This window comes from Gopherus flavomarginatus, chromosome 1 (genome assembly GCF_025201925.1).
Source record: "Gopherus flavomarginatus isolate rGopFla2 chromosome 1, rGopFla2.mat.asm, whole genome shotgun sequence".
In the NCBI taxonomy this organism is placed as follows: domain Eukaryota; kingdom Metazoa; phylum Chordata; order Testudines; family Testudinidae; genus Gopherus; species Gopherus flavomarginatus.
Window position 1 is genome coordinate 217,220,711 of NC_066617.1, and position 25,318 is coordinate 217,246,028.

Sequence of the window (25,318 nt, forward strand, 5' to 3'; positions counted from 1 at the left end):
AAATACGTTTGTATATTCGTGTATGGGTACAGTGACATCAACAGCTAATTTCTAAGTTATCTGTAAAAAACCCAAGAGTTTTCAGGTGCCTAAGTATTCCCTGGAATCACTGTTAAAGTTGCCTCCCCGCACCTCCACCAAAATCTGAAATGGTGTCCTAGTAAGCCAGGAGTGGCCAGAGGTCTGCAGGAGGGCTATGGGCTCTGGCAAGATGCAGCCTCTGTGTGACAATGCAAAGCCTGCCTGGAGCCACATGCTGAGCCCCAGGCACCACAAGCCACAGCAACAGAGCAGAGCGAGGGTGGCAGTATACCACCCTTACTTCTGTGCTGCTGCTGGTGGTGAAGTTGCCTTCAGAGCTGGGTGTCTGGCCAGCAGCTGCCAATATCAGGACGCTTTGCCAGTGCTTAATTTGTGCCAGGGCTGAGCTCTGGCATCTTTCTCAATACAAATTAAACACTGGGGGAGGCAGTGGGGCCCAGCGGTGATGGGCAGGGAGCCTGTGGAGGGCAGGGATAATGGGAGTGGCGCCAAAATGCAAGTTCGCTCAGGGTGCCATTTTCCCTGAGGTCGGCCCTGGAACTGACTATTGAGGAACAGGAACCGAGGGCTGTCAACTCTCAGAAATATTATCATCATAATCATTTGATGAGACCGTAATGCCTACGCCACCTTCCATGGCAAATGACTTCTGACAGTTTCAGGAGCTGGTGAAGCGATATGTTCCAAATAACTTTAGAAGAGTTCAGGATTCCCATAATAAACTCCTGGACATTTTACACACTTCATCTTCCACATGGGTAGCCCTCCCTGTCAATTAGGCTTTACTGGACCATACTAAGACGAGCTGGCAGACTCCAACTACACCATCACCTACTTGTAAGCATGTGGATTAAAAAATACTACATCCCAGACAGAGAGTGAGTTTTTATTCTCTCATCCTTCACTAAACCCTCCGGTAGCAGAAGCAATTAATGAATGTGGTATATAATGCAAAGCTATGTGTACCCCTGATATAAGGACCAGAAGAGTTTTGACCTCTTTGGTTGTAAGAGTTACTCCTTGGCAACACTGCAATTTCCAATAGTAAACCATCAGGTGCCTACATCAAAGTATGACCATTTGAACAACAAAAAAATGTAACACCTTTATTGAATCTCTACCAGAGGAGCATCATGAGCAATTCAAGGCCATCATACAGGAAGGTCAGCTTTTAGCAAGGATTTCATTGCAGGCCTCCCTAGATGTAGCTGATACCGCAGCTTGGTCCATTTCCATTGCCATAGTCATGAGACAAGCATCTTGGCGACCACTGTTGGGCTTTCGTAGCAAGGTGCAAAGTACCGCTGAAGATCTCACTTTTGATGGTCACAAATTGTTTTCAGAGTCTGCTGATGATTCCCTTCACTGTTTGAGCCTTTGTTCCAAGGATCATCTTTGATCAGCCTCAATCAGCCTTGTGATCATCCTCCCCCTATGTGACTAACGAGGCGGTAGGGCTGACCTTGGAGAGAAGGCCTTAAAAGACAGAGGTTAACCAACCCAGGGGAGCTAGTGAGCAAGAGCAGCAAACAGGGGAGATCATAAGAGGAAGTCATAATATAATTGCTATGGTTAGGAAAAGCCGCATCGCCAGTGCCAGTGCTGCTCCTGTCTCTTCCACCTGCGCCTGTATCCAGACAGACAACCCAACTATGGATGCCTCTACTCAGAACCTGGTGTGGATTTGCAGAGACTATGGTCTGCATTTCCCATTCTCAGAAAGCCAGGCTGAGGGAATCCATCCACTGTGAAAGATGTCTGCTGGTGGAATCTCTCAGGAAGCAGGTGGAAGAGCTACAGGAGGTGGATGATCGACTGAGGAGCATCCATGCGCACAGGGAATTCATTGAGAGTATTCATATGGAGATGTCCGAAGCTGAGGAAGCTATCCAGCTAGATAGGACTTCTGTCATATCCGCAGGGAGGATGATATGGCTCTGTCACAGGGAGGATACTGGCTGCTGGTTACTTCTGGCAGCAGGCAGTGCTCTGCCCCTACTTCGAACCCATCCTCAGTGATGAACAGTTATGCTGCCCCGGTAACGATCAATCAGGAATCACCCCCAAAAGCGAAGCAGCCAGGTGCCCCCCCCAAGACTGGGAGGATCACAGACACCACTCCCAGCAGGAAATGTAGGGTAGTGGTGATTGGTGACTCTCTTTTGAGGGGACCAGAGGCACTCATCTGTCATCCTGACATGGCATCCTAGAAGGTATGTTGCCTGCCAGGGGCTCATATCCGAGATGGTATGGGACGGATTGTTGAGGATCATCCAACCCTCTGACTACTACCCTGTGCTACTTCAACTACCCAGACATCTATTGGGAAAATAACACAGCAGGGCACACATTATCCAACAAGTTCTTGGAATGTATTGGAGACAGCTTTCTCCACCTCCTGAAATAAAAAGCTACTAGGGGAGACGCTGTTCTAGATTTCATTTTGACAAATAGGGAGGAGATGGTTAAGATTTTGAAAATGGAAGGTAGGTTGGGTGACAGTGATCATGAAATGATGAATTCATAATGCTGAGGAATAGTGGGAGGGAAAACACAGTAAAGATAATGGATTTCAAGAAGGCAGGCTTTAGAAAATTCAGGGAGTTGGTAGCTAAGATCCCATGGGAAGCAAGTCTAATAGGAAAAACAGTTCAAGAGAGTTGGCAATTTTTCCAGAGAAAAATTATTAAGGGCACAAAACCAAACTGTCCTGCTGTGTAGAAAGATAGGAAGTATGGCAAGAGGAGGACTGGAAAAATATAGTACCAATCTATAAAAAGGGGAATAAAGACAACCCGGGAAATTACAGACCAGTCAGCTTAGCTTCTGTACTTGGAAAGATAATGGAGCAAATAACTAACAATCAATTTGCAAACACCTAGAAGATAATAAAGTAATAAGTAGCAGTCAGCATGGATTTGTCAAGAAGAAATCATATCAGAGCAACTTAGTAGCTTTCTTTGAAAGGATAACAAGCCTTGTGAGAAGCAGTAGATGTGCGGTATATCTTGATATTAGTAAGGTTTTTTATACTGTCTCACGTGACCTTCTCATAAACAAACTCTGAAATACTAGATTGAGCTACTATAAGGTGGGTGCATAACTGGCTGGAAAACTGTTCCCAGAGAATAGTAATCAGTAGTTCACAGTCAAGCTGGAAGAACATATCAAATGGGGTCCTGTTCAATATCTTCCTGTTCTGTTCAATATCTTCATCAATTATTTAGATAATGGCATAGAAAGGACACTTTTGAAGTTTGCAGATGATACCAAGCTGGGAGGGGGTTACAGGAGCTTTGGCAGATAGGATTAAAATTCAAAATGATCTGTACAAATTGGAGAAATGGTCTGGAGTAAATATGATGTAATTCAATAAGAACAAATGCAAAGTACTCCATTTAGGAAGGACAATCAGTTGTGCACATACAAAATGTGACATGACTGGTCAGAAGGGTGTACTGCAGAAAGGGATCTGAGGGTCATAGTGAACCACAAGCTAAATATGAGTCAACAGTGTTTACACTGTTGAAAAAAATCCAAATATCATTCTAGGATGTACAACCAGGAGTGTTGGAAGCAAGACATGAGAGGTAATTCTTCCGCTCTGCTCCACACTGATTAGGCCTCAACTGGAGTATCGTGTCCAATTCTGGGTTCCACATTTCAGGAAAGATGCAGACAAATTGGAGAAAGTCCAGAGAAGAACAACAAAAATGATTAAAGGTCTAGAAAACATGACCTATGAAGGAAGATTGAAAAAATAAGGCCTGTTTAGTCTGCAGAAGATTAAGGAGGGACATTATAACAGTTTTCAGGTACAACGAGGAGAGAGAGAAATGTTCTCTTTAACCTGAATACAGGATAAAAAGCAATGGGCTTAAATTGCAGCAAGAGCAGTTTTGGCTGGATATTAGGAAAAACTTCCTCACTGTCAGAGTGGTTAAGCACGAGAATAAATTGCCAAGGGAGGTTGCAGAATCTCCATCATTGGAGATTTTTAAGAACAGGTTAGACAAACAACTGTCAAGGATGGTCTAGATCAGTGGTTCTCAAACTAGAGCCGCTGCTTGTTCAGGGAAAGCCCCTGGCGGGCCAGGCCAGTTTGTTTACGTGCTGCATCTGCAGGTTCAGCTGATCACAGCTCTCAGTGGCCACAATTCATTGCTCCAGGCCAATGGGAGCTGCGGGAAGTGGCAGCCAGTACGTCCCTCAGCCCGTGTCTCTTTCTGCCGCTCCCATTGGCCTGGAGCAGTGAACCGCGGCCACTGGAAGCTGCGATCGGCTGAACCTGTGGACGCGGCAGGTAAACAAATTGGCCTGGCCCGCCAGGAGCTTTCCTTGAACAAGCGGTGGTCCTAGTTTGAGAACCATTGGTCTAGATAACACTTAGTTCTGCCTTGAGTTCAGTTTACTGAACTAGAAGACTTCTTGAGGTCCCTTCCAGTCCTACACTTACTATGATTCTATCGTTCACACCTTGAAGGACTTGAGGGCCATGCTCTGATCTCTCAGAACTATATGCCTGCAAACAGAGAAAGATTAGCAAGACTCAGATGATGTAGAGATCTTTTCCACTCCATTATTCTACCTTCTGTAGGCCACACGAGCCACTGGCCAAGAGGCCTAGATATTTTAAAAAGCCGCCAGCTACTGCAATGACTCCCTCATCCCAGCCATCTGTGTCATCCAAGCATCAGTTTTGATGGTTTGATCAAGAGTCTGGATCACTCACTCAACAGGGATTTACTGCTCCACCATCCCAGTCTCCTTTCCCCCTTTGGAAAGGATCTCTCCCAATTTTGAGCTCTGTGGGAGAACATAACATGCGACAAATGGGTTTTGGAGGTAGTAACATCTAGTTATCCCATCCATTTCACTTCCACCCTCCCCCCCCCCATCCCCCGCAACACCTCTTCCCTGTCCCTTTTCAGGGACTCCTCTTGCTGAGACAGGAAGTCAATTCTCTTCTAAACTTAGGATCTATAGATCTCATTTCTGTGCAATACAGGGGAAAGGGGTTTTATTCCAAGTACTTTCTGGTTCCAAAAAAGAACCATGGTGAGAGAGACTGATATTAGATGTCTGAACAACCATGTAAAACATAGATTTAGGATGGTGACCCTTTCACCTATAATTCCCTCCATGGATTCCAGGGATTAGTTTGTGATTCTTGGCCTTTGTGACAAAGTTCCTCCTCTACCTTGGTGGGTCCTGCACTTATTGGCGGATTTGCTCACCTCAGTGATCTTCCCCTCTGCTGGAATCCACAGTCTGGGTCAGCTCCTCCTGTGTCTGATCAGGAGTTGGGAGTTTTTGGGGGAACCCGGGCCTGCCCTCTACTCCAAGTTCCAGCCCAGGGCCGTGTGGATTGCAGCTGTCTATAGTGCCTCCTGTAACAGCTGCATGACAGCTACAACTTCCTGGGCTACTTCCCCATGGCCTCCTCTAAACACCTTCTTTATCCTCACCACAGGACCTTCCTCTTGGTGTCTGATAATGCTTGTACTCCTCAGTCCTTCAGCGGCACACCCTCTCACTCTCAGCTTCTTGCATCTCTTGCTCCCAACTCCTCACACACGCACCTCACTGACTAACTGGGAGGCTTTTAACTAGTTCCAGCCAGCCCTTGATTGGCTTCAGGTGTCCCAATCAATGTAGCTATCTCCACTGCCTTCTAGAAGGATCTTAATCAGCCCCAGGTGACTTGATTAACCTGGAGCAACTGCCATTTGCTTACCATGGTACCAGGGATTTGTTTAGCCTGGGGCTAACATACCTGTTCCTCACTACTTTACTGGAGGCATCTGGCCTTGTCCCATCACCTTCAAGACCCCTAATTTCATGTCACAATTCATCCCTCTCACAAGAGGTTTCTTCACTTTGTAGTCAACCACTACTAGTGTTGCATTCTCCCTTTCAGCCTCTCCTCTGCCTAAAGGTATTTTCACAGATCATGGTCTTTGTAGCCACCCAACTTCGTTGTTTAAAGATAATTGTTTTCCCTTACCTCGATGATTGATTGCTCAGTTGCCAAACTTATAAAGAGGTGTGGTCAGCAGTACAAATGACAAGCTTATTATTCCACCGACTAGGCCTCCAACTAAATCTTGAGAAGTCTGCTCTGACACCAATATAGAATATAGATTTCACAGGAGATTCTCTGGATTTGGTGGCAGCCTGGGCTCACTTACCTACAGACAGATTTTTCATCCTAAAGAATCTCATCTGAAAGATTCATCTCAGCCCTCAAACCTCAGTAAGGAATTGTCTTCAATTATTGAGAAATATGGAAGCTTGTGTTTTTGTAACCCTAAGCATCAAGTTACATCTTTGATGCTTTCAGGGATGGCTCAGGACTGTCTATATACTGAACAAGCACAGACTGGACAAGCAAGTGTCTGTATTCTGCTGTCACTCAGCTGGTGGAAAGACCGTCCCCAGGTCTGTGCAGGAGTCCCACGTATTCATGATTCCCCTTGCATTATGGCAATATGAGATGCTTCCCTGTTGCAGTGGGGGCCAACATCTGATGCCTCTCACAATACAGGGCAAATCATCATCCCAAGAGCAGCTTCTCCACATCAAACTTCTAGAGATGAGAGAAGTCAGAAATGCTTACCTTAACTTTCTTCCTCTGATAAGATAAGAGTCAAATCAGTCAAGATCATAACAAACAGTGTGGCCTGGATGTTTTATATCAATAGGCAGGGGCATGTTCCCCCACACTCTGTGCAAAGCAATAAACTCTGGATTTGGTGCATAGCCAATCAGATAGTCATCTCAGCTTCTTACCTTCCAGGTATTCAAAACAGCATGGCCAATGAGCTCAGCAGACACTTCTCCAAAAATTAAATGGGAGCTACACTCATGAGTCCTCAACAACAAACCCTTAACTTGGGAGTTTCCTAAGGTAGACTTGTATGGAATCACTGCCAACACACAGTGCATGAAATTTTGCTTGAGGGAGGGAGAGCGAGACCCCTTATTTATGCATATCCCTCAACACCATTTCTTTTGAAAGTACTGAAAAAAAATCAAACAAGACAAGGCCAGGGTCATTTTAGTTGCATCAATCTGGCTAAGACAAATTTGGTGTCCTTAGCTCATTTAAATTGCTCCTCTTCCACCGATGAAACTTCCAACCACTTGCCATCTGGTGTCTCAGCATGCTTGTCAGATGCTTCACCCCACAGTGGAAGTTCTGCTATTCAAGTCATGATTCCTAGGTGGTTCTCAAGAATAGAGACTTCCTGTTCAAAAAAAGTGTAACATGTAGTATTAAACAGCAGAAAAATGTCTACCAAAAATGTCTAATATCTGTTTATTCTGACTCTTTTTTCTCAATTTATATCTCTTTAAATTTCCACAGTTGTACAAAGTAACTGGGGGGAGGTGTCAGACAATAATTATTTAATGACAGCAGATATTGAGATTCAAAAGTTAAAGCTTTATGGTCTTTAAAACACAACATCATATGTCAAAATATGCAAAGTAGATATCCTTAAATCAAACTAATAATGTTGCAAGCACTATTTTTCTTACTTTATCGATCTACAAATTTCAGTTATCAGTGGAAATATTTTCTCATCAGTTTCAGCACGTACAATGAAATTTAGACATTTACAAACAAAAAACTAATCTTTCCAAGCCAAGATATTACAGATTAAAAAAAGGTCTCCATTTTTTAAAAGTGCTAAGTGCAATTGAAAGGTTACAGAAATATGGTACAGATGGTCACAACTTGGGTAGTGCCAATACAAGCTATCCCAAATTGCCTTACCAATGTGTTTCAACCCTGGTGCACTTTAAAATAGTTCATTCTCCAGGCCCATTTAGTCTCTGCTGAAACTGCTGGCTAGGATGTCATTTGTGACGATGATTTCTGCAATGTAGACTTTTGTCTATGATGTCAAGAAGGTCAGGGAAAGTGTGGGACCCTTACTGAATGGAGGAGGCAACATAGTGACAGATGATGTGGAAAAAGCTGAACTACTCAATGCTTTTTGCACCTCGGTCTTCACAGACAAGGTCAACCAAAACAACACTTCATATAGCATACAGCATTTGAGTGCCTTAGGGGCTAACCATATTCTGAGCAGGGATGCCCAAAATGTGGCTTGCAAGCCACATGTGGCTCTTTTACAGTTAAAATGTAGCTCATGGAGCCCTCCACGCTCCCTCATTCTCCACCTACCAGACTGGGGGGGAGCTTAGGGCTTCTGCCCTGTGGCAGATTGGTGAGGCTAGGGACTTCTGCCTTGTGAGGATGGGGGTTTCAGGGCATCAGCCCTGTGGAGCCCACCTGCCAGTGCTCGGGGCTTCAGCAGGAGAGGGGCAGAAGCCCTGAACCTGGCAGGCACATTCCATCTCTCGAACGTCTGTAGATTGTTGTATGTGGCAAAGGTCAGTAAGTTTAGCTGTACAGTAGCATTTAGTGCTTTGTGTTAAAACACAGTGACTACTGCAGACTGAACAAGTTAGAGCAGGTCTTACTCCTCTTTTAATATAGAGCAGGGGTACCAGCATGCACAGAGCTGGAGCAAGAGCAGGAGAGAGTAAAGGTGAGCAATGTGTGTGTGCATTTACACACACACTCTCTGACTTCACTCTGTGAAATCTGGTTACCCTTCAGAATCTAGTCCATAGTATATCCATTCATTTCTGCAGGAATAGTCCTAGCATTGTACAAATTTATATTTTAACTTGTTTAACAGAAATTAAGATCTTGATGACTTGATCTTTTAAAAAACAAACTCTTGACACAAAATACAGTATTTAGCAAATGAGTTAGTAGAAATTCAAACCTAGTATTTAATTGAGTACTAGGAAAGAGCATGTATACTGTTACTTTGTTTCCAAGTACTTATTTCACTGCTAGATTCAGACCATTTCTACCAGCTTTGCTACAGACCAAAAATCAAGCTGCATGGAGAAGAAACGTATTACCACCTAAATGATTAAACATGAATCTCCCAGGATAAAATAATACCATTACTAAAATGAAGATCATACTCAGATGACCCACTTTAGAAGATTTTCTTCTGGGAAGGCTGGAAAAATTATGCCTGTTTTTACAATTTATAAATTTCAAATAAAAGTTTGGTAGGTAAACATTTCTGTGTAATCAAAAGATTGTTCAAAATAGTGATTTAAAGCGCCCAGTACAGAATTTGAATATTCCACTTGAAGTTTCAATAGTTAAAACCTCAAAACTAATTTGTCCGTCTGTTAACTTTTATTCTAGTGATATGTTTTTTATTTTCAAAGAATTTCTGACAGTGAAGAATGGTTCCAACAATATGAGAGAAAATGCTGTATGTTATAGTACAAATACAAAGAAACAAACAAACAAAAAACTCAGGGAAGTCATATGGTATTTGCTGTGCAGGAACTCAGACTAGATGATGACAATGGTGTCTTTTAACCTTAAAATCTGTGAATCTATGTAAAGCTGTCTCTCCAAAATGGCATACTAAGTAGAGTGTTTAGGGTCAGGTTTCACTATAAGATGGGACACTTCCAGGGCTTGTGCTGGGCTGAGCCCTGGCACCTCTAGGCTTATTGCATCAGTTATGAATGTAAAAAAAGATTGCTTTAGCCCCGGCACCTCTTTCATTACAAATTAAGCACTGTCCACTTCTATAAATGATTGTCATTGTAGGCTTTTAAGAATGCTGCGAAGGTCAAGAATTAAAAAGGGGAGGTACAAACAAGGGCTCTGGGAGAAATGCAACCTGCAACATGGGATGAAATATACAATGAGCAAAATCAATTGCAAACATGGAACTAAATCATATTAAAATATATTAAAAGGAAATAGTTGTCAAAGTAAGTGATACGCAACTTAAACAGAGCATGAAATAATTTAAAGTGTGATGTTAATGGATAAAATCTAAAATTTTAAACTAGTTTTAGTAGCATGTTTTTAAAGTTACGTTATGTATTTTATATTGTTCAGTCACCTGTCCAAATGTACTAAATATTTTGTACGAGAGGAAATAATTATCATTAAATAAAGGCGAACCAGAAAAAAAAAAACAGTTTAGCCATGTGTAGATATGACACTTATAAAGGATTGGTTTTGATTGGATCTTTATACATAATGTTAGATTCTTTATAGTATTAAGTCCAGACTTTCAAAATTCATGAGTCAGACCCCAAAAGATCATGGGATCACCTTAAAATTATTACTTAAATACATATTTGGGTTTTTTATCACCTCCAGGTTTTTGAGCCGGCAAGGTGCCTTCTGGTCACATTTGCAAGCTTTTCTCCACAACTATTAAGGTTAAAACTTTGGGGGGGGAGTGTTTTTTTTATGTGAGAGCTGGGATTTTCATGTAAGCACTTGTCTCCAGGAGCTGGGGTTTTAAGTAAAGCATGCATTTGTCCATTTCATTGTGATCATTATTTGACTTCTTGCAATAAAAGGTTAAAATAATTTCGTTCTAATTGAGAAAATAGTCCTTTATGATAAAGGCCAAACTAAATATTCTGTGGACTAGACAAAGAGAAATGTATAAATAGAAAGTGACTAAATGACTCAAAGCTTTTTCCACCTTAGTGACAAACTGTTGTATTATTTTACAGCAATCCCACTACCTCCAAAAGGTAAACTGGACATCCCAGTGTTGTTTGTGCCTGACATAATGAAATTGTATGAAGCTGTGGTGATTGTTCGTGTAGTGAAGGAGAATGGTGAAAACTGGCCCTATGATGATCCTGCTGAATTAAACAAAGAACTGAAAAGGTAATTATTGTGATAGGAAAAAATCACTGTTGAACATTTTCAGCCAATGGTCAGTCATATTTTTTTCCTCAGATATATGAATGCAACTCCTATTGCAGGGGTAGGCAACCTATGGCACGTGTGCCAAAGGCGGCACTCAAGTTGATTTTCAGTGGCACTCACACTGCCCGGGTCCTGGTCACCGGTCCGGGGGGCTCTGCATTTTAATTTAATTTTAAATGAAGCTTCTTAAACATTTTAAAAACCTTATTCACTTTATATACAACAATAGTTTAGTTATATATTATAGACTTATAGAAAGAGACCTTCTAAAAATGTTAAAATGTATTACTGGCACACGAAATCTTCAATTAGAGTGAATAAATGAAGACTCAGCACACTACTTCTGAAAGGTTGCCCCCCCCCATCCTAGTGCCTTCAGATGGAATTGTATTTGTGTTTTTGTTGGCAGAAATCTGTCCATTCTGAGAGACATTTCAATGTAAGTGTTTAGACATCTGAATGAAGAACTGCAATGGTAGCTAGAACTCTGTTAGCTTGAACACCTGCCTTTCATTTTCTTAAATTTGGAAACTGAAGAGAATTACTTGCCACTGCTTTTAGGTATAGTAGAGAAATGAACAACAGTTGGATTCTTCCATTTTTTTAAACTAATTTGAATTAGTTCTAAATTTGAATCAGTAAATATCCTTTTGATATATTTGTGAAAGCAATTATCAGAGATATATTTGGCCTTATTCTGATTCCATTTTTGCTGATTTTCCACTAATATAACTACCAAATTCAATTAACTTGTTCCACATTTTCACTGATATAAGTGAAAACAGATCAGACCAAGTGTTCTCATATCCTGAATACACAGCTCAATTCTCAATTCTCTTATGTGATAAAGTCATGTCTTTGCAAAGTGGGTGTGAAACACTACCATTCTGATTTGGTTCCATTTTACATCCACTTTGAAGCTGCTGTGCATAGCTGTTAATGACTGCAAAAGATGCAAAGGAATGGAAAATAATCAGGCACATTGAGAACTTTGAAGTCCAGGATAATTTGAGTATAAAAGTAGAAAAGGGAGTGAGCCCCATAAAAGAACTCAAGAAATATGACCACAAACCAAAATAACAAACATATCTGAAAGGATTATTTCCATATTTTTTCCCTTTGGACTAAATAAGCCTTTCACAGTGTCTTGAGTTGGGCATCCAAAGTCCCTAGTCTTGGCCACAGTTTTAAGTTAACATCAATAACACCAGTTTCTCAGCTAGTCCAAGTTAATTATACATTTTACTTGAATTTCCAAACAGCATCACCATGTCAGAGAATGGGGAAATCCATGGAATATGCTGGATCTACCCAATTCATGGAATTCCTGAAGCACAACCATATAAATCAGCAACAGGTATGTAATAGCTGAAAAGCCACAAACATAAGAACTGTAATAAAATCAAAACAGTTGCTTGCCTTTTGACATCTAACACTTGGAACTTGCATCATGCAAAAGGCTGACACAGGTTTATGTCAGCCTGTTTTTCCAGAACACTTTTGCAAATATGTGAAGAGAGCAGAATATTGAATCAGCGTCCACTGAGTAAATCTGACAGAAGAATTTTGATACTTATCCTAAAGCAAACTCTGAAGGAAGATTGGTAATCACTTTAACTTTTCTATAACACTTCTGGGAAAATTAATTTGCACTAACTGATATAGACTAATATTTATGGGATTTTTGTTTTAGCTCACTTTGGAAGTAAAAAGAGCTTCATTTGCTACTAAATTAAATACATCTATTTCTTTATCACAGTATAACTTTACAATTGGTTTACTTTAAATTCTATTAAATAACATGGACATTGTGAACTGGTTCAGACACTAATAGCCATCATAAAAGCACTGCCTGTGAGTAGATAAAGGCACTTGAAAATTTGCTAGTCAATTTTATACTGAATCTCCTTTTGGCAAATAAAAACAACAACTTGTATTAGTGTGGGAAGATAATGAGAGACGTCTTGAGGTTTAAAATTATTGAACTTAATAGGAATAGATATTATTTGTACTGTCATTGTTCTAATTTGTTTAAGGACCTTTAACTTGCAGTCAGATGCCAATGTGATATTAATTAGAGCTTTCATCTCACTAATTTCCTCTTTATTCATTAAAGGAGTGAAGCAGAATATTCTCAAATATTCCACTTGTGCCCAGTATGACACCATTATAACTTTTCTCATTAGCATGAAAACTATGTGTACAAAGGTGAATGCTTGTGTTCTTATTTTAAATCTTTAGTGTACTATGAAACCAGCAGTTTGAGATAAATCTCTCTTCTTTAGGCCATTGTTTTCACTCGGTATGGTAACTATACATTAAAAATGTTAGCATTAATACATTGCGTAAGTGACATACTACTCTGTATAAGCAGAAACTGTCACATCTTAAATTTTAATTTTCTAAAAGCTGTCATGAAAACTCAGAATATTTATAACTGGTTCTGTTGCCATGTAAATTATGCACAATACATATTTGTAGTTCACACCAACATCTTTGCATTAATTCTGAATATCAATAGAATTTAATGACAATTATATATATACTGTGAGTTCTCTTTCCATTGCACAATCTAGAGTTATAAATGGACTGTACTTTATGCTTCTAAATATAAGCCTCAACTCAGGAAAGCACTTAAGCACTTTACATATGTACTTACGTCCCATTATATATGTCCCATTGACCAACTGTAGGATCAGAGCCCATAGCAGTAATCTTCTAGAGATCTATTTTTCTCATTAAATTGTTATCCTAAATATAAGGATTATATTGTTTTTCTTTGGAAATAGTAAAATTAAAATTGCCTACAGACTACAGGCTGTGATATCAAAACTTCAAACTGTTGCTGTAGTTGATTAGATAGTGCCTCATCCTTATTCGCATCACAATAGAATTCTGTAAAGTGTTTGACTTAGTACCATGCTACACGATTATAAAAATTAGCATTGTATAAAATTAATGTAGTGCATATTAGATTAAAAAGTAGCTAACAGCTAGATCGCCAATGGTAACTTAAATGGCGAATCGTTATCCAAAGGCAGTGTCCAGAGACTGAGTCCAAGGGACAGGCTGTGGATAAGCTCAACAGGGGCAGGATTATCACTGGGATCTTTGAATTTTCAGTTGGACTTTTGTAACCCTGGAAGGAGATTGAATTTAAGTGTTCCCTGGCCAGAGGGGCAATTCACCAAGAAAAGATTATTGCAGAAACAGATCAACTGACTAGAGGGTGTGCTAGAGTAAAAATCCCCCGAAACTCCCTCACCTGACACCAGGAGGCACTAAAGCAGTGATTGAACCATATGCAGGGACTGTATCCTGGAAACCAGTGACTCTGAAAAGGATTTAGAGTTCTGGTAAATAACCAACTGATCAGAAGCTTCTAGTACAATGCTGTGGCAAAGAGGACTGGTGTGATTCTTGAATATGTAAACAGGGAAATACAAAGTAGGAATAAGGAAGTGATATTACCCGTGTCTACAGTAGTGGTGAGACCATTATGGGAACACTGTCCCATTCTGGTATCCAAACTTCAAAAAGTACTGTATGTTGAAAAATTTGAAAAGGATCAGAAAGGAGCTACAAGAATGATACAAGTTCTGGAAGTCCTGCCTTATAGTGAGAAATGTGGGAATCTACATCTATTTAGCTTATCAAAGAGAAGGTTAAGAGGCGACTTGATCATGCTCTATAGGTACCTACATGAGAAGAATACAGTAGAGGGCTCTTTAATCTATCAAACAAAGGAATAACAAGATCCAGTGGCTGGAAGCTGAAGCTAGGTAAATTCAGGCTAGAAATAAGGTCCACTTTTTAAACAATGATGATAATTAGCCATTGAAATAACTTATCAAGAGATGTGATGGGTTCTCCATCACATGAAGACTTTAAATCCAGTTTGGATGTCTTTCTAAAAGACATGCTGTAGCCCAAACAGAAGTTATGGGCTTGGTGCCGGCACTACTAGGTAAAATTCTATGCACTGTATAATGCTGGAAGTTAAACTAGATTATTGCTCCTTCTAACCTAAAAATTTGTGACTATAAGTCACTGCTAATCATCTGTGTGGATAAAAAAAAATTGGCTTTTTCATAATCATAGAACAAATAATTATTTTCATATTCACTTGGGCATAATTTTGATGGAAAGAACATTGACATTTTAAAACTGAGAAACAGATAACGAGCTCTTTGTCCAAGTCTATGTAGCGTTTGAGACATCTGGACATTTCTGAATAATTTTATCTGGGAACATAATAGTGCCCTTCAATTTCTAGATCTAATTTACTAATCTTTCATGGTGTTGAAAGAATTGTAATCAAAAAGGTTTTACAGACTATAATACACTGGATAAAACACCCTTGTATTGAAAATTGAAATATTTTATAAGAGAAGGATTAAAATGACAGAATTCATGAAAGTCACATTCTATATTAAAATTCCTTTGCTTCAGATACTTAAGGGAAACTCAAGTTGCAAAATTTTAAATCTTGGTATGGCTCTCTAAAATTGTGTTAAATGCTCTCTAAAACTTCAACTCTGAGCAACTGCATGTGGTCTTAAATTAAGATATATAAAAAAATTCATTTTCAGTTTCCACAACCATTAACTTTCTTTTGAATTTCTTTTTAGCTTCTATTTTTATTTCCAATTAAAATATTTTAAATGATACTATACCTTTTTATTTTTAAATGAATTTAAATTAAATTTCATAATTGCAAAGAAATTGCAGAGATTTCTTTTCAAGTGTTATTTGAGAAGCAGCTGTGGAAATGAATTGCTTAGTCCAGAATGTTTTTTCAATAAATTGAGCAACATCTTACCATGTGTTTTTGTCACAGAATATGAAGGGAACAGTGAAACTGGCTCCTCTTCACTGTCTCAGTCCCCATTGGGGTAATTGAATATCTGATATTAGCATCTTTCTAAAGATCTCACCCTTATATTTTTAGTTATTTTGTTAAAATCAATAAATTAATTTTTCAGGAAAGCAACATTTTACAAAAATTGATCCCTTCTTTCCTGTAGCTGTTGTTTGCTGTCGAGCCAGAAACAGAGTGGAGGAGCGAGTGGAAGTTCTGTTAACTGGTGTGGTTCCTGGGACAACCGCTATGCCAGCAGCAAAAAATGCGATCACCACTAAAAATAAGACACCTAGTGTCCAGGATGAAGTTCAGGTTACTGCCGGTAAGAAAGAACAGTACAGCAGTTACTTCAGTTGTAGTGCATTATTTGCAGAGTGCACTATCTAGAGCCTGGTCCTGTCTTTGAAAAGAGATGAGGACTTGTCACCAAAAGCAAGAAAATCCCTACTACATACTGGACCTAACAAATATCCCAATAGTCGTAACAGTAAGCATATGTCTGGGGATGCGTATAGATGGATTTGTAAACCAGGCAGAGATGCTTATTCTTTTTGCACTAATCACCAATCTCAGATCTGTGGCTGGCTTCCTATTTACTATCCAGTGAATAATTAGCTAACTTAAGCGTCTTTTGTATTCATGTGCAGTGCAGCATTAACTGATTTAAAAGGCATGGCTCGCATAAACCCTGAGATGAGTAGTGTGTGTATGCTGAATGTGGAGGGAGACAGCTCTGTGTGGGTTGTCCTGTTTATTTGCCACATTCCCCACCACTGGGACCATTATCTGCAATAATGTGAGCTGAGTAGGGGCAATAAGATTTAACAAAAGAGGACTGCTGCTCACTTGTTTCATCAGCCCAGGATATGATACAAGTTAATTTCCTCTGGAACATGCCATCTTTTCATACTACTCTCATAGTAACAATTTCAGAGAGAGAGGGGGAGGGGGAGGATGTTGTAAATACCTGGAAAGAGAGAGAGAGTCTGCATAGGCTACAGTACTTGTTCTCTGCACCTATTGGGCACCTGCATCAGAGAAAATTTCCCTTACACTTAACAGTATTCACTAAATCCTTAAGCTCTGCATGAATAGCCTGACAAACAGGGCCAAATCCAACCTCTGTGCAAGTGGATGCAACTTCAACTGAAGTCAAGGGGAGTTGTGCTTGCTTGTGCCAGGGCTGAATTTGATTCACTGTGTTGATGCTCAACTCTTCAAATATCACCTTTAGCAATTCCCAAACTGTAGTCACAGTGGATGAAATTGTAAGTTTTTACCCAATTATTTATCTTTTTATGATAGTATTATATTCCTTACAGATCAGACAGAAATTCTGCTTTTAGATAAACTCCCATGACTCCCATGAAAGTTACAGCATGTGAGCTTGGGAGAGCAATTTGATCTTAAGAAGCTGAATTCTCTATGGGAGCTCAATCTGACTTCTCAGTTTGCACCAGCAGTGTTATATTTGCAATTGGTTGAAGATGTAAATGTTAGAATTTAGACATCTCCCCAACTTTACAGATATAAAAGCATGTATGACCACAAATCAGGAGGTGTTATCTTTGAATCCACAAATGATTGTGCCCTGAAAATTGCACCTAGACTTGATTGTGGATACAAAACTATACAGGCCTTTTATGAAAAATTCATCCTAAAAATGTTGTATGAATAAGTAAACCAGGTTTGCTCAGGAGAGGAGTGGGGTTGTAAAGTGGCTTTAACCTACCTTTATACTGGGAGAAAGGACAACCCCACCCCACCCCCCCACACACAACCCCACACCCACAGCACCTGCACTGGGGAAGCCAAGATGGATCCACCCCAGGATCCACTCCAAGGGCAAATTAAGTTGGCTTTTTGGTTGATTTGTACCACTGAAGCTGGGCCTAGACCTTGTCTGTCCTGTGAATATTTCTGTTGTACATTAACATTGTTTTACAGAAAGACCTGTGCTAGGTAACTATTGCAATTCATTGTAAAATCAGCAAGAGTCTGCCCTAAAAATGTCTAATTTCCTTCCTTCTGGGTTGCTTTATTGTGCGAATATTGGACAGCAGAACTGAATATCTGAGGTCACTGACTCCAGACTTTTTAATAGTCTGTCCTTTGTGTAATGTCTATGAAACCTGGTGGGGAATGGAGGGTGAATAATACATACTTAATCTAGTACTGCACAGTTAAGGATAACTAACACTGTTGTGTGGACAGTAGGCTCTGCAGATTAGCATCCTTGTGTTCACATTTTACAAAACAATAGAATTAAATCAAGAAAAATATGCTCTGTAATTCCCAGCATATAATCTTGTCTCTCTTCAGAGTTGTATATATTATCACATGACCTTATTTGATCCTGAAAGAGTGGTTGTGTATCAAAGTATAAAGATATATTTTTAAATACTAGAACAACATGTTCATAGTGTTTATAATTTTATCATATATGAACAGTAGTCATTTTAAACATTACTACATCTAATTCCCCAATACTATGGCATTTAAATTGAAATGAATAATGTGCCTTCAGCAAATGAGACAACATTCTGAAACACCTGCAGATACCTGAGGTGCATGTTTTGTGCACGGCCATAATATTTCATGTTTATTAACACTAGCTTCTGCATGTATTGCAAGACATTGATTTGGGACATTACATCTTTTCAGACAAGGAGTATGGTAATGAAATGCTTTGACAACAAAGGTACGAGGATCATTTATGGCTCTGGCAGTTTTCAGAATGCTGTCAATGACATTATAATGTCATTATTCCTAGATGACTTTTGATACCTATCGAGGAATCTAATTTAATAGTACTATTATATGTTCTGCAGACTACCAGTAATAGCATAAATAAAAGTGTAAAGCTCTAAGATAACAGCTTGCCAAGCTGTTTTTCATTTTTTTCCCTTCTGAAACAGTGATCCATCAGACTATGTATGGGATGTGTAGTAAGCAATTTTTATATCCAAAGATAGATGATGATAATTACAGGCAGAGCAGATTTAAACAGCTACTACTGTGTTTCAGTATTTAAATAATTTGGACAAGAATAAACCCTTGAGATGTGAAAATTTTCAAGCAGCTCGCAGACCTTCAAAGAATTATAAGTCTAGCCCATTCAGCATGATTTTGATGTAAATAGAAAATTATTGTAACATTTAAAAAAGAGGGGATATCTTAACACTGTACAGTTGTAATGACATTACACGGTATTCAGAAGTCCCACAGATTCAATGCCATAATGATCCTACAGTTAAAAGGTTACTATTTATAGTACAGTACCAAAGATAGGATTTCAATCAGATAAGCCCTGCTTAATATATTGACAACTAAAATACAGATAGTTGGTGTTGTCTGATGTTTTAAAATCCACTGTAAGTAAAATACAGCTAAAGGAACCACTATTAGATAGGCCCTTAGGGCCAGATTTTTAAAGAAACATGGATGCCTTTAAAAGCTTGGCTCTTAGTCCTTTATGGGGATTATGTAATATGCTTTGTTATTTTAATAAGTAACCATCAAAATGTTTAATTCTGAAAAGCAGAGGTGGTATGTGCCCAGTAGCTACTTCTCTTCAATGTTTTTTGCCTATTAAATGAATGTTAATAGTGTAATTGTTGCAATGAATGTGAGACCCATGACAGATCAGTGATCTGATGTGATGTTAACAGCCTAACTCCTACAGTATATAGACTTCCCATAATATTGTGTTATACTAAAAAAAACCAAAAAACCCTGCTACTGAAGCTAAGTATCCTGTAAGATCTTCTAAAGTTCCTTATGAGTATCATCTTAGCTAACCCTGCTCCAGTTTAGGAAGTCATGGGTTGCGGAATATCAGATGTAGGAACTTTGAAGCAAAGCAGTGTGCTTGATATGGTCATTCGCACTCAAACACCCACAAAGATGTTTCAGTTCACAATATTCTCAATTGAGGTGCTGAGGTGCAGGATCTGGGAACAAATCAGAAATATTGGTTGTAATTTGGCATGCCCTTTCATTTTTCCTGTATGCTTCATAATTGTCTTCATGACAACTATAAAATTAAATCAGCACTATTCTTTGCTTAGTTCTTGTGCTCCTCATTTCCCCCCCTCAAAAAACAAATTTTTTGGCTCTTACAGATCTTGGACTGATAGTACTGGAAGGAGTTGCAGACTACTGTAAATCCTTAGGGGGAAAAAAGAAAAAAAAGCACAAACGATGTCAACGCAAGTTTTACAGTGATCAATCCTTGACCTTTCTATTAAGTCTGTCAACTTTGGGTATTATTTTCGGTGAAACACACACTTCTCCACTAGGTATTGTTAGGAATCCAGCCATAGGTGGTCTTGCCTACTGGTCAGAGCAGGAGTCAGGTCTAGTGGGTACAGCAGGTGTCTAGGGGAAATAAGTATGGGGTCGAGCCATAGTTGGAGCCAAGGTCAGATACCAAATGCCAGAGCCGAGGGTCAAGCCAGAATCAGTCAGAAGTTGGAGCCTGGGTTCAGAGCCAGCGCTGGTAACTGATGGTTGGAGGTGAGGCACAGAGTAGGAGCACAGTGGGGATCAGGAACATAGACAAGATTGAGGAAGGAGCCAGGAATGGAGCAGAAAAAAGGAGCAGAGTTGGGTGCAGGGTACAGAATGCAGGCAAAAGCAGAGTCCAATATAGCAGCAACTGGGAATCAACTAGTTGCCTGGAAAACTTCTTGTGCCTCCATCTGCTTGCAAACACAGCCTTGGAATTATAGGATAATTTGTCACAGGGGTTGAAAGTTTGTAATGGACTTTCCTAAACATCATGGGTTATTTGTAACTCCCCCTATAACGGCAAAGAACTGGCCTTTGTGTCCCTTGCAAACCAGGGCCATGAGCCCCTCAATTTTGGGAAGGCCCTCAGGTGACTTCCATAGCCATGGGGAGCAGTGCTGTTCAGATTGCTGCTGATGGCACAGATATCAACAAGCTCCCCTGTTCACTGCATCAGAGCTGCCTACTTTGCGGAGCAACCTGATGACCTCTGGGTAAATGGAGAGACACTAATAGCATCTAGTTAATTAAGTATGATTTTCCAGTCATCTTAATCCAGGTTATAATGCTGACTCACTCTGTGGCCTTCATCAAGGCATCTAATTTGTGTTTCTCTATTTATAAAACGGGCATAAAGGTACTTACATTTTGTACAGAGGTACTATGGCAATTAGTTAATATTTGAAAAGAACTAAGTACTAAAATTCACCAGGATGCTCCGGTGACTGGGGGAGCATGATAGTCATCAGTCCACCATTTCAGACAATTGCTAATGCCATTAATAAAAATACTAATAAAGTACATGTACAAATGAGCATCAAGGACTCACATGTGCTGGGCACTCTGAAACATACAATAAAGGACAGTCCTTGCCCCAAGGAACTTACATGTTGGCAACTATGCACTGACTCTACCAAAAGCAACTGGGTGCTTTGCTTCTCACACAGGAGACTGGTGGGATCATGAAGATCCCCTTCTTCCCCACCCACCCACTATTAAAACATAAAATTAGTTCACTAAGACTGTGTATCCTAACAAATCACCTTGTTGGTCTTATCATGGTATAGAAGAGACAGTTACATTGGGGAGTAAAAAATATGTCTAAGTGTTACCCCAAAATGTGGACCCAAGGCACTCCAATACTGGTCTACCTATAATTATAAATTGATTGTTAATTTATTCTGCCCAAATAGGCAGAAAGGTGGTGACTTGCCCTAAAGGAATTGCCAGGGTATTACCAGGAGGTTTGACTCCGATCCGCAAAGGAGTCTCCAGAGCAGGCTAATCTTACTAACTCTTGAAAAGGACACAGATACAGCTCTCCTGTTAAAGAATTGTCATACAAGTAGTAGTTCTTCAAAAACAAAGTCTTATTTATTGAGAAAAAATTCGGTGATTGCCGTATATTCAGTAAAGCAAGAAAGAAAGCAGTATAGAATATAACAGGCAGTAAGGCACAATTACATTATACTTAGAGATTATACATTCAGTTGACACAGAAGACTACACGAACTACAAGACAAAACAATGTTGCAGTATTAGTACACACTGACCTTTTTATACATATGTGTCGCAAAGTACCTGCCTCTCCTCTGCTAGCTCAGTCCTTCTCAACCTTGGAGACACAGGCTTGGGCAAAGCAAAAGCCCTTCACAGTCGCGCAGGGTCTGGCTGATCCCTTCTCAGTCAGGCCCTTGTTCTGTTGTCCTCTCTCCTTCTGGGGAGAGTGCAATCTGCCTCGCAAGAAAAGTTTTAGAGTTCAGCTGCCCCTACTCGCTGGCAGCTACTCTACTTCTCTCCTCCCCCCTGCTTCCCTGCCAGGGAGGGTTTAAAAAGGTCTCCAGCCATTGGGGCCAGCTGAAACTAATTAGCTCCCTGGTAACCCCTGTTCCAGCTGAACCTTATTCCTCCATGGTTAAGCCTTCTGGGACTAATTACTACCCCTCTCTTGGTAGCTAAGTGTCCTGAGTTTGCCGCATATCCCCCCCACCACTCAACACTACGGGGTTGAGCTACTTGGGTCGGAAAGCAGTGCACCCTCGACAGGCCATCCGCATTGCCATGTTGGGCTCCTGACCTGTGTCGCACCGTGAAGTGGAAGGGTTGAAGCGATAGGAACCATCTCGTTACTCTCGCATTTTTGTCCTTGTTTTGGTGCATCCACTGCAACGGGGCATGGTCCGTGACCAGGGTAAACCTCCGCCCCAGTGGATAGTAGCGGAGGCTTTCAACGGCCCATTTTACCGCCATGCATTCCTTTTCCACTATGGCATACTTCCGTTCCCTAGGCAGGAGCTTTCTACTGAGGAAGAGGACGGGGTGTTCGTCATCTCCGACCATTTGTGAAAGCACCGCCCCCAGCCCTACTTCAGAGGCATCTGTTTGCAGGATAAACTCCTTCCTCCAGTCTGGGGCTATCAGTACGGGGTCTGTGCAGAGGGCCGTTCGCAGATCTGCAAAAGCGGCTTCGGCCGCAGCAGACCATTTTACTAAGGCCACGTCCAGACTAGGAATTAAAATCGATTTTAGATACGCAACTTCAGCTACGGGAATAACATAGCTGAAGTCGAATTTCTAAAATCAAGGTACTCACCCGTCTGGACGGCGCGGCATCGATGTCCGCGGCTCTCCGTGTCGATTCCGGAACTCCGTTCGGGTTGATGGAGTTCCGGAATCGATGTAAACGCGCTCGGGGATCGATACATCGTGTCCAGACTAGACGCGATATATCAATCCCCGAGCAATCGATTTTAACCCGCCGATGCCGCGGGTTAGTCTGGACGTGCGCTATGTCTGGGCCCCGAGCCCTGGTCAGGTCCATTAATGGGCATGCCCTGGTGGCGAAGTGGGGAATGAAACGTCTATAGTACCCCATGAGTCCCAGGAATGCTCGGACCTGTTTTTTCTGGAGTGGTCGGGGCCACTTCTGTATGGCGTCTAGCTTGTTGAGTTGGGGCCTCACCACGCCCCTCCCCACAATATATCCAAGGTATTTGGCCTCAGCTAACCCGATCGAACATTTGGAGGGATTTGCAGTCAGTCCAGCCTTTCTCAGGGTATCCAGGACTGCCTCTACCTTTCTTAGGTGCGTCTCCCAGTCGGGCTATATATGATGATGTCATCAAGATAGGCAGCAGCGTACTCCCCATGGGACCGTAACAGTTTGTCCATCAGCTGCTGGAAGGTAGCGGGGGCCCCATGCAACCCAAAGGGAAGAACAGTATACTGATATAGTCCTTCTGGGGTTGCAAAGGCCGTCTTCTCCTTGTCGGCTTTAGCCAGGGGGAACTGCCAATAGCCCTTAGTAAGATCAAGGGTAGACATGAAACGGGCTTTTCCCAGTTTGTCAGTCAGCTCATCTATGCTGGGTAAAGGGTAGGCGTCAAATCGGGACACTTCGTTTAGCTTTCGGAAGTCATTGCAGAACCTCATACTGCCGTCTGGCTTAGGCACTAAAACCACGGGACTGGACCATTGACTATGAGACTCTTCAATGACTCCTAAGGCCAGCATCTTCCTGACCTCTTTCGTAATCTCTTCTCTCTTGGCCTCCGGGATCCAGTATGGCTTGACGTGCACCTTCACTCCAGGTTCTGTGAAGATGTGATGGTGAACCTCAGTAGTCCTGCCTGGCTTTTCCGAGAACACATCTTGGTTGCGTTTGATCAGGCTGACCACTTCGGATCATTGTTCCAGGGTCAGCTCCGGGGATATTCCTACCAGGTTGGGCTGATCGCCTTTAGGGGATGGTGCCCCCAGCGCAGCTACCAGAGCTTCTCTATCCCACCAAGGTTTCAGCAGATTTATATGGTAGATCTGCTCCTGCTTCCGGCGACCTGGCTGCCAGACCTTATAGTCAACTTCTCCTACGGCTTCGATTACCTCATAGGGCCCCTGCCATCTGGCCAGGAGCTTGCTCTCCACTGTGGGTATGAGCACCATCACCCGGTCCCCCACCTGGAACTTCCGGGACCGTGCTTGACGATTGTAGTACGTTCGTTGCGTCCCTTGGGCCTTCTCCATGTGTTTGCGCACAAGGGGGGTGACTCGGGCTATTCGGTCTTTCATTTGCAGCACATGTTCCACAATGTTTCTCCCCGGGTTCGGCTGTTCTTCCCAGTCTTCTTCAACCAGGTCCAGTATGCCCCTGGGGTGTCGACCATATAACAGCTCGAAGGGGGAGAATCCAGTGGAAGCCTGAGGAACTTCCCGTACGGCAAACAGTACATAAGGTAGCAGGGCATCCCAGTCTTTTCCGTCGCGGCTAATCACCTTTCGTAACAGGCTCTTCAAACGTTCAACGAGGCCATCGGTCTGGGGATGGTAGACCAACGTTCTGAGGGTCCGTATGTGGAGCATGGTACACGAGTCCGTCATCAGTTTAGAAACAAAGGGGGTCCCTTGGTCCGTCAGGATCTCCTTAGGTATCCCTACTCTGGAGAATATCTGAACTAACTCTTTGGCTATGGTCTTGGACGTGGCATTCTGTAGGGGGATGGCCTTGGGGTATCGAGTGGCATAATCTAATACTACCAGGGTGTATTGATGGCCCCAGGCCGACTTCTTCAATGGCCCCACTATGTCCATAGCTATTCGTTCGAATGGAATCTCAATAATTGGCAGAGGTACCAGAGGGGCCCTTAAGTATGGTTGGGACCCATGTATTTGGCACTCCGGACAGGAGGAACAATATTGCCGGACGGCCGCATAAATACCAGGCCAAAAAAACCTCTGTAGAATCCGATCAAGGGTCTTATCCATCCCTAGGTGGGCCCCAAATAGATGACTGTGGGCCAGATCCATTACCGCTTTTTGATGCTTCCGGGGGACCAAGAGTTGTTCGATGACTTGCTCTTGGACGCGGACTACTTTATACAGAAGATCTTTTTGAATCATATAATACGGCCCTGGGCCCTTAGTTCTCCCCTCCACTGGGACCCCATTTACCTCGACTACTTCTTTAAAAATGTTGTGGTATATGGGATCATTGGCCTGATCCTGACCAAAAGTCCCGCGTGCGGTCCCTATTGGCCCTATTTTGGGGGGGTCTACCTCCATCTCCCCCTCAGGGACAGCGCCTGGAGAACCCGGTCCAACAATTGGGTTGT

General features: G+C 41.5%; 1 protein-coding gene across 1 annotated transcript in view; it reads left to right on the forward strand.

Moving 5' to 3' along the window:
- CFAP47 (cilia and flagella associated protein 47) overlaps positions 1–25,318 on the forward strand; it is a 680,893-nt gene that overhangs the window by 597,143 nt on the left and 58,432 nt on the right. Inside the window, exons 58-60 of the mRNA XM_050936444.1 lie at positions 10,633–10,792; positions 12,097–12,191; positions 15,862–16,020. Of these exons, the coding sequence (XP_050792401.1) occupies positions 10,633–10,792; positions 12,097–12,191; positions 15,862–16,020 (414 nt within the window). The remainder of the gene's footprint in view (positions 1–10,632; positions 10,793–12,096; positions 12,192–15,861; positions 16,021–25,318) is intronic.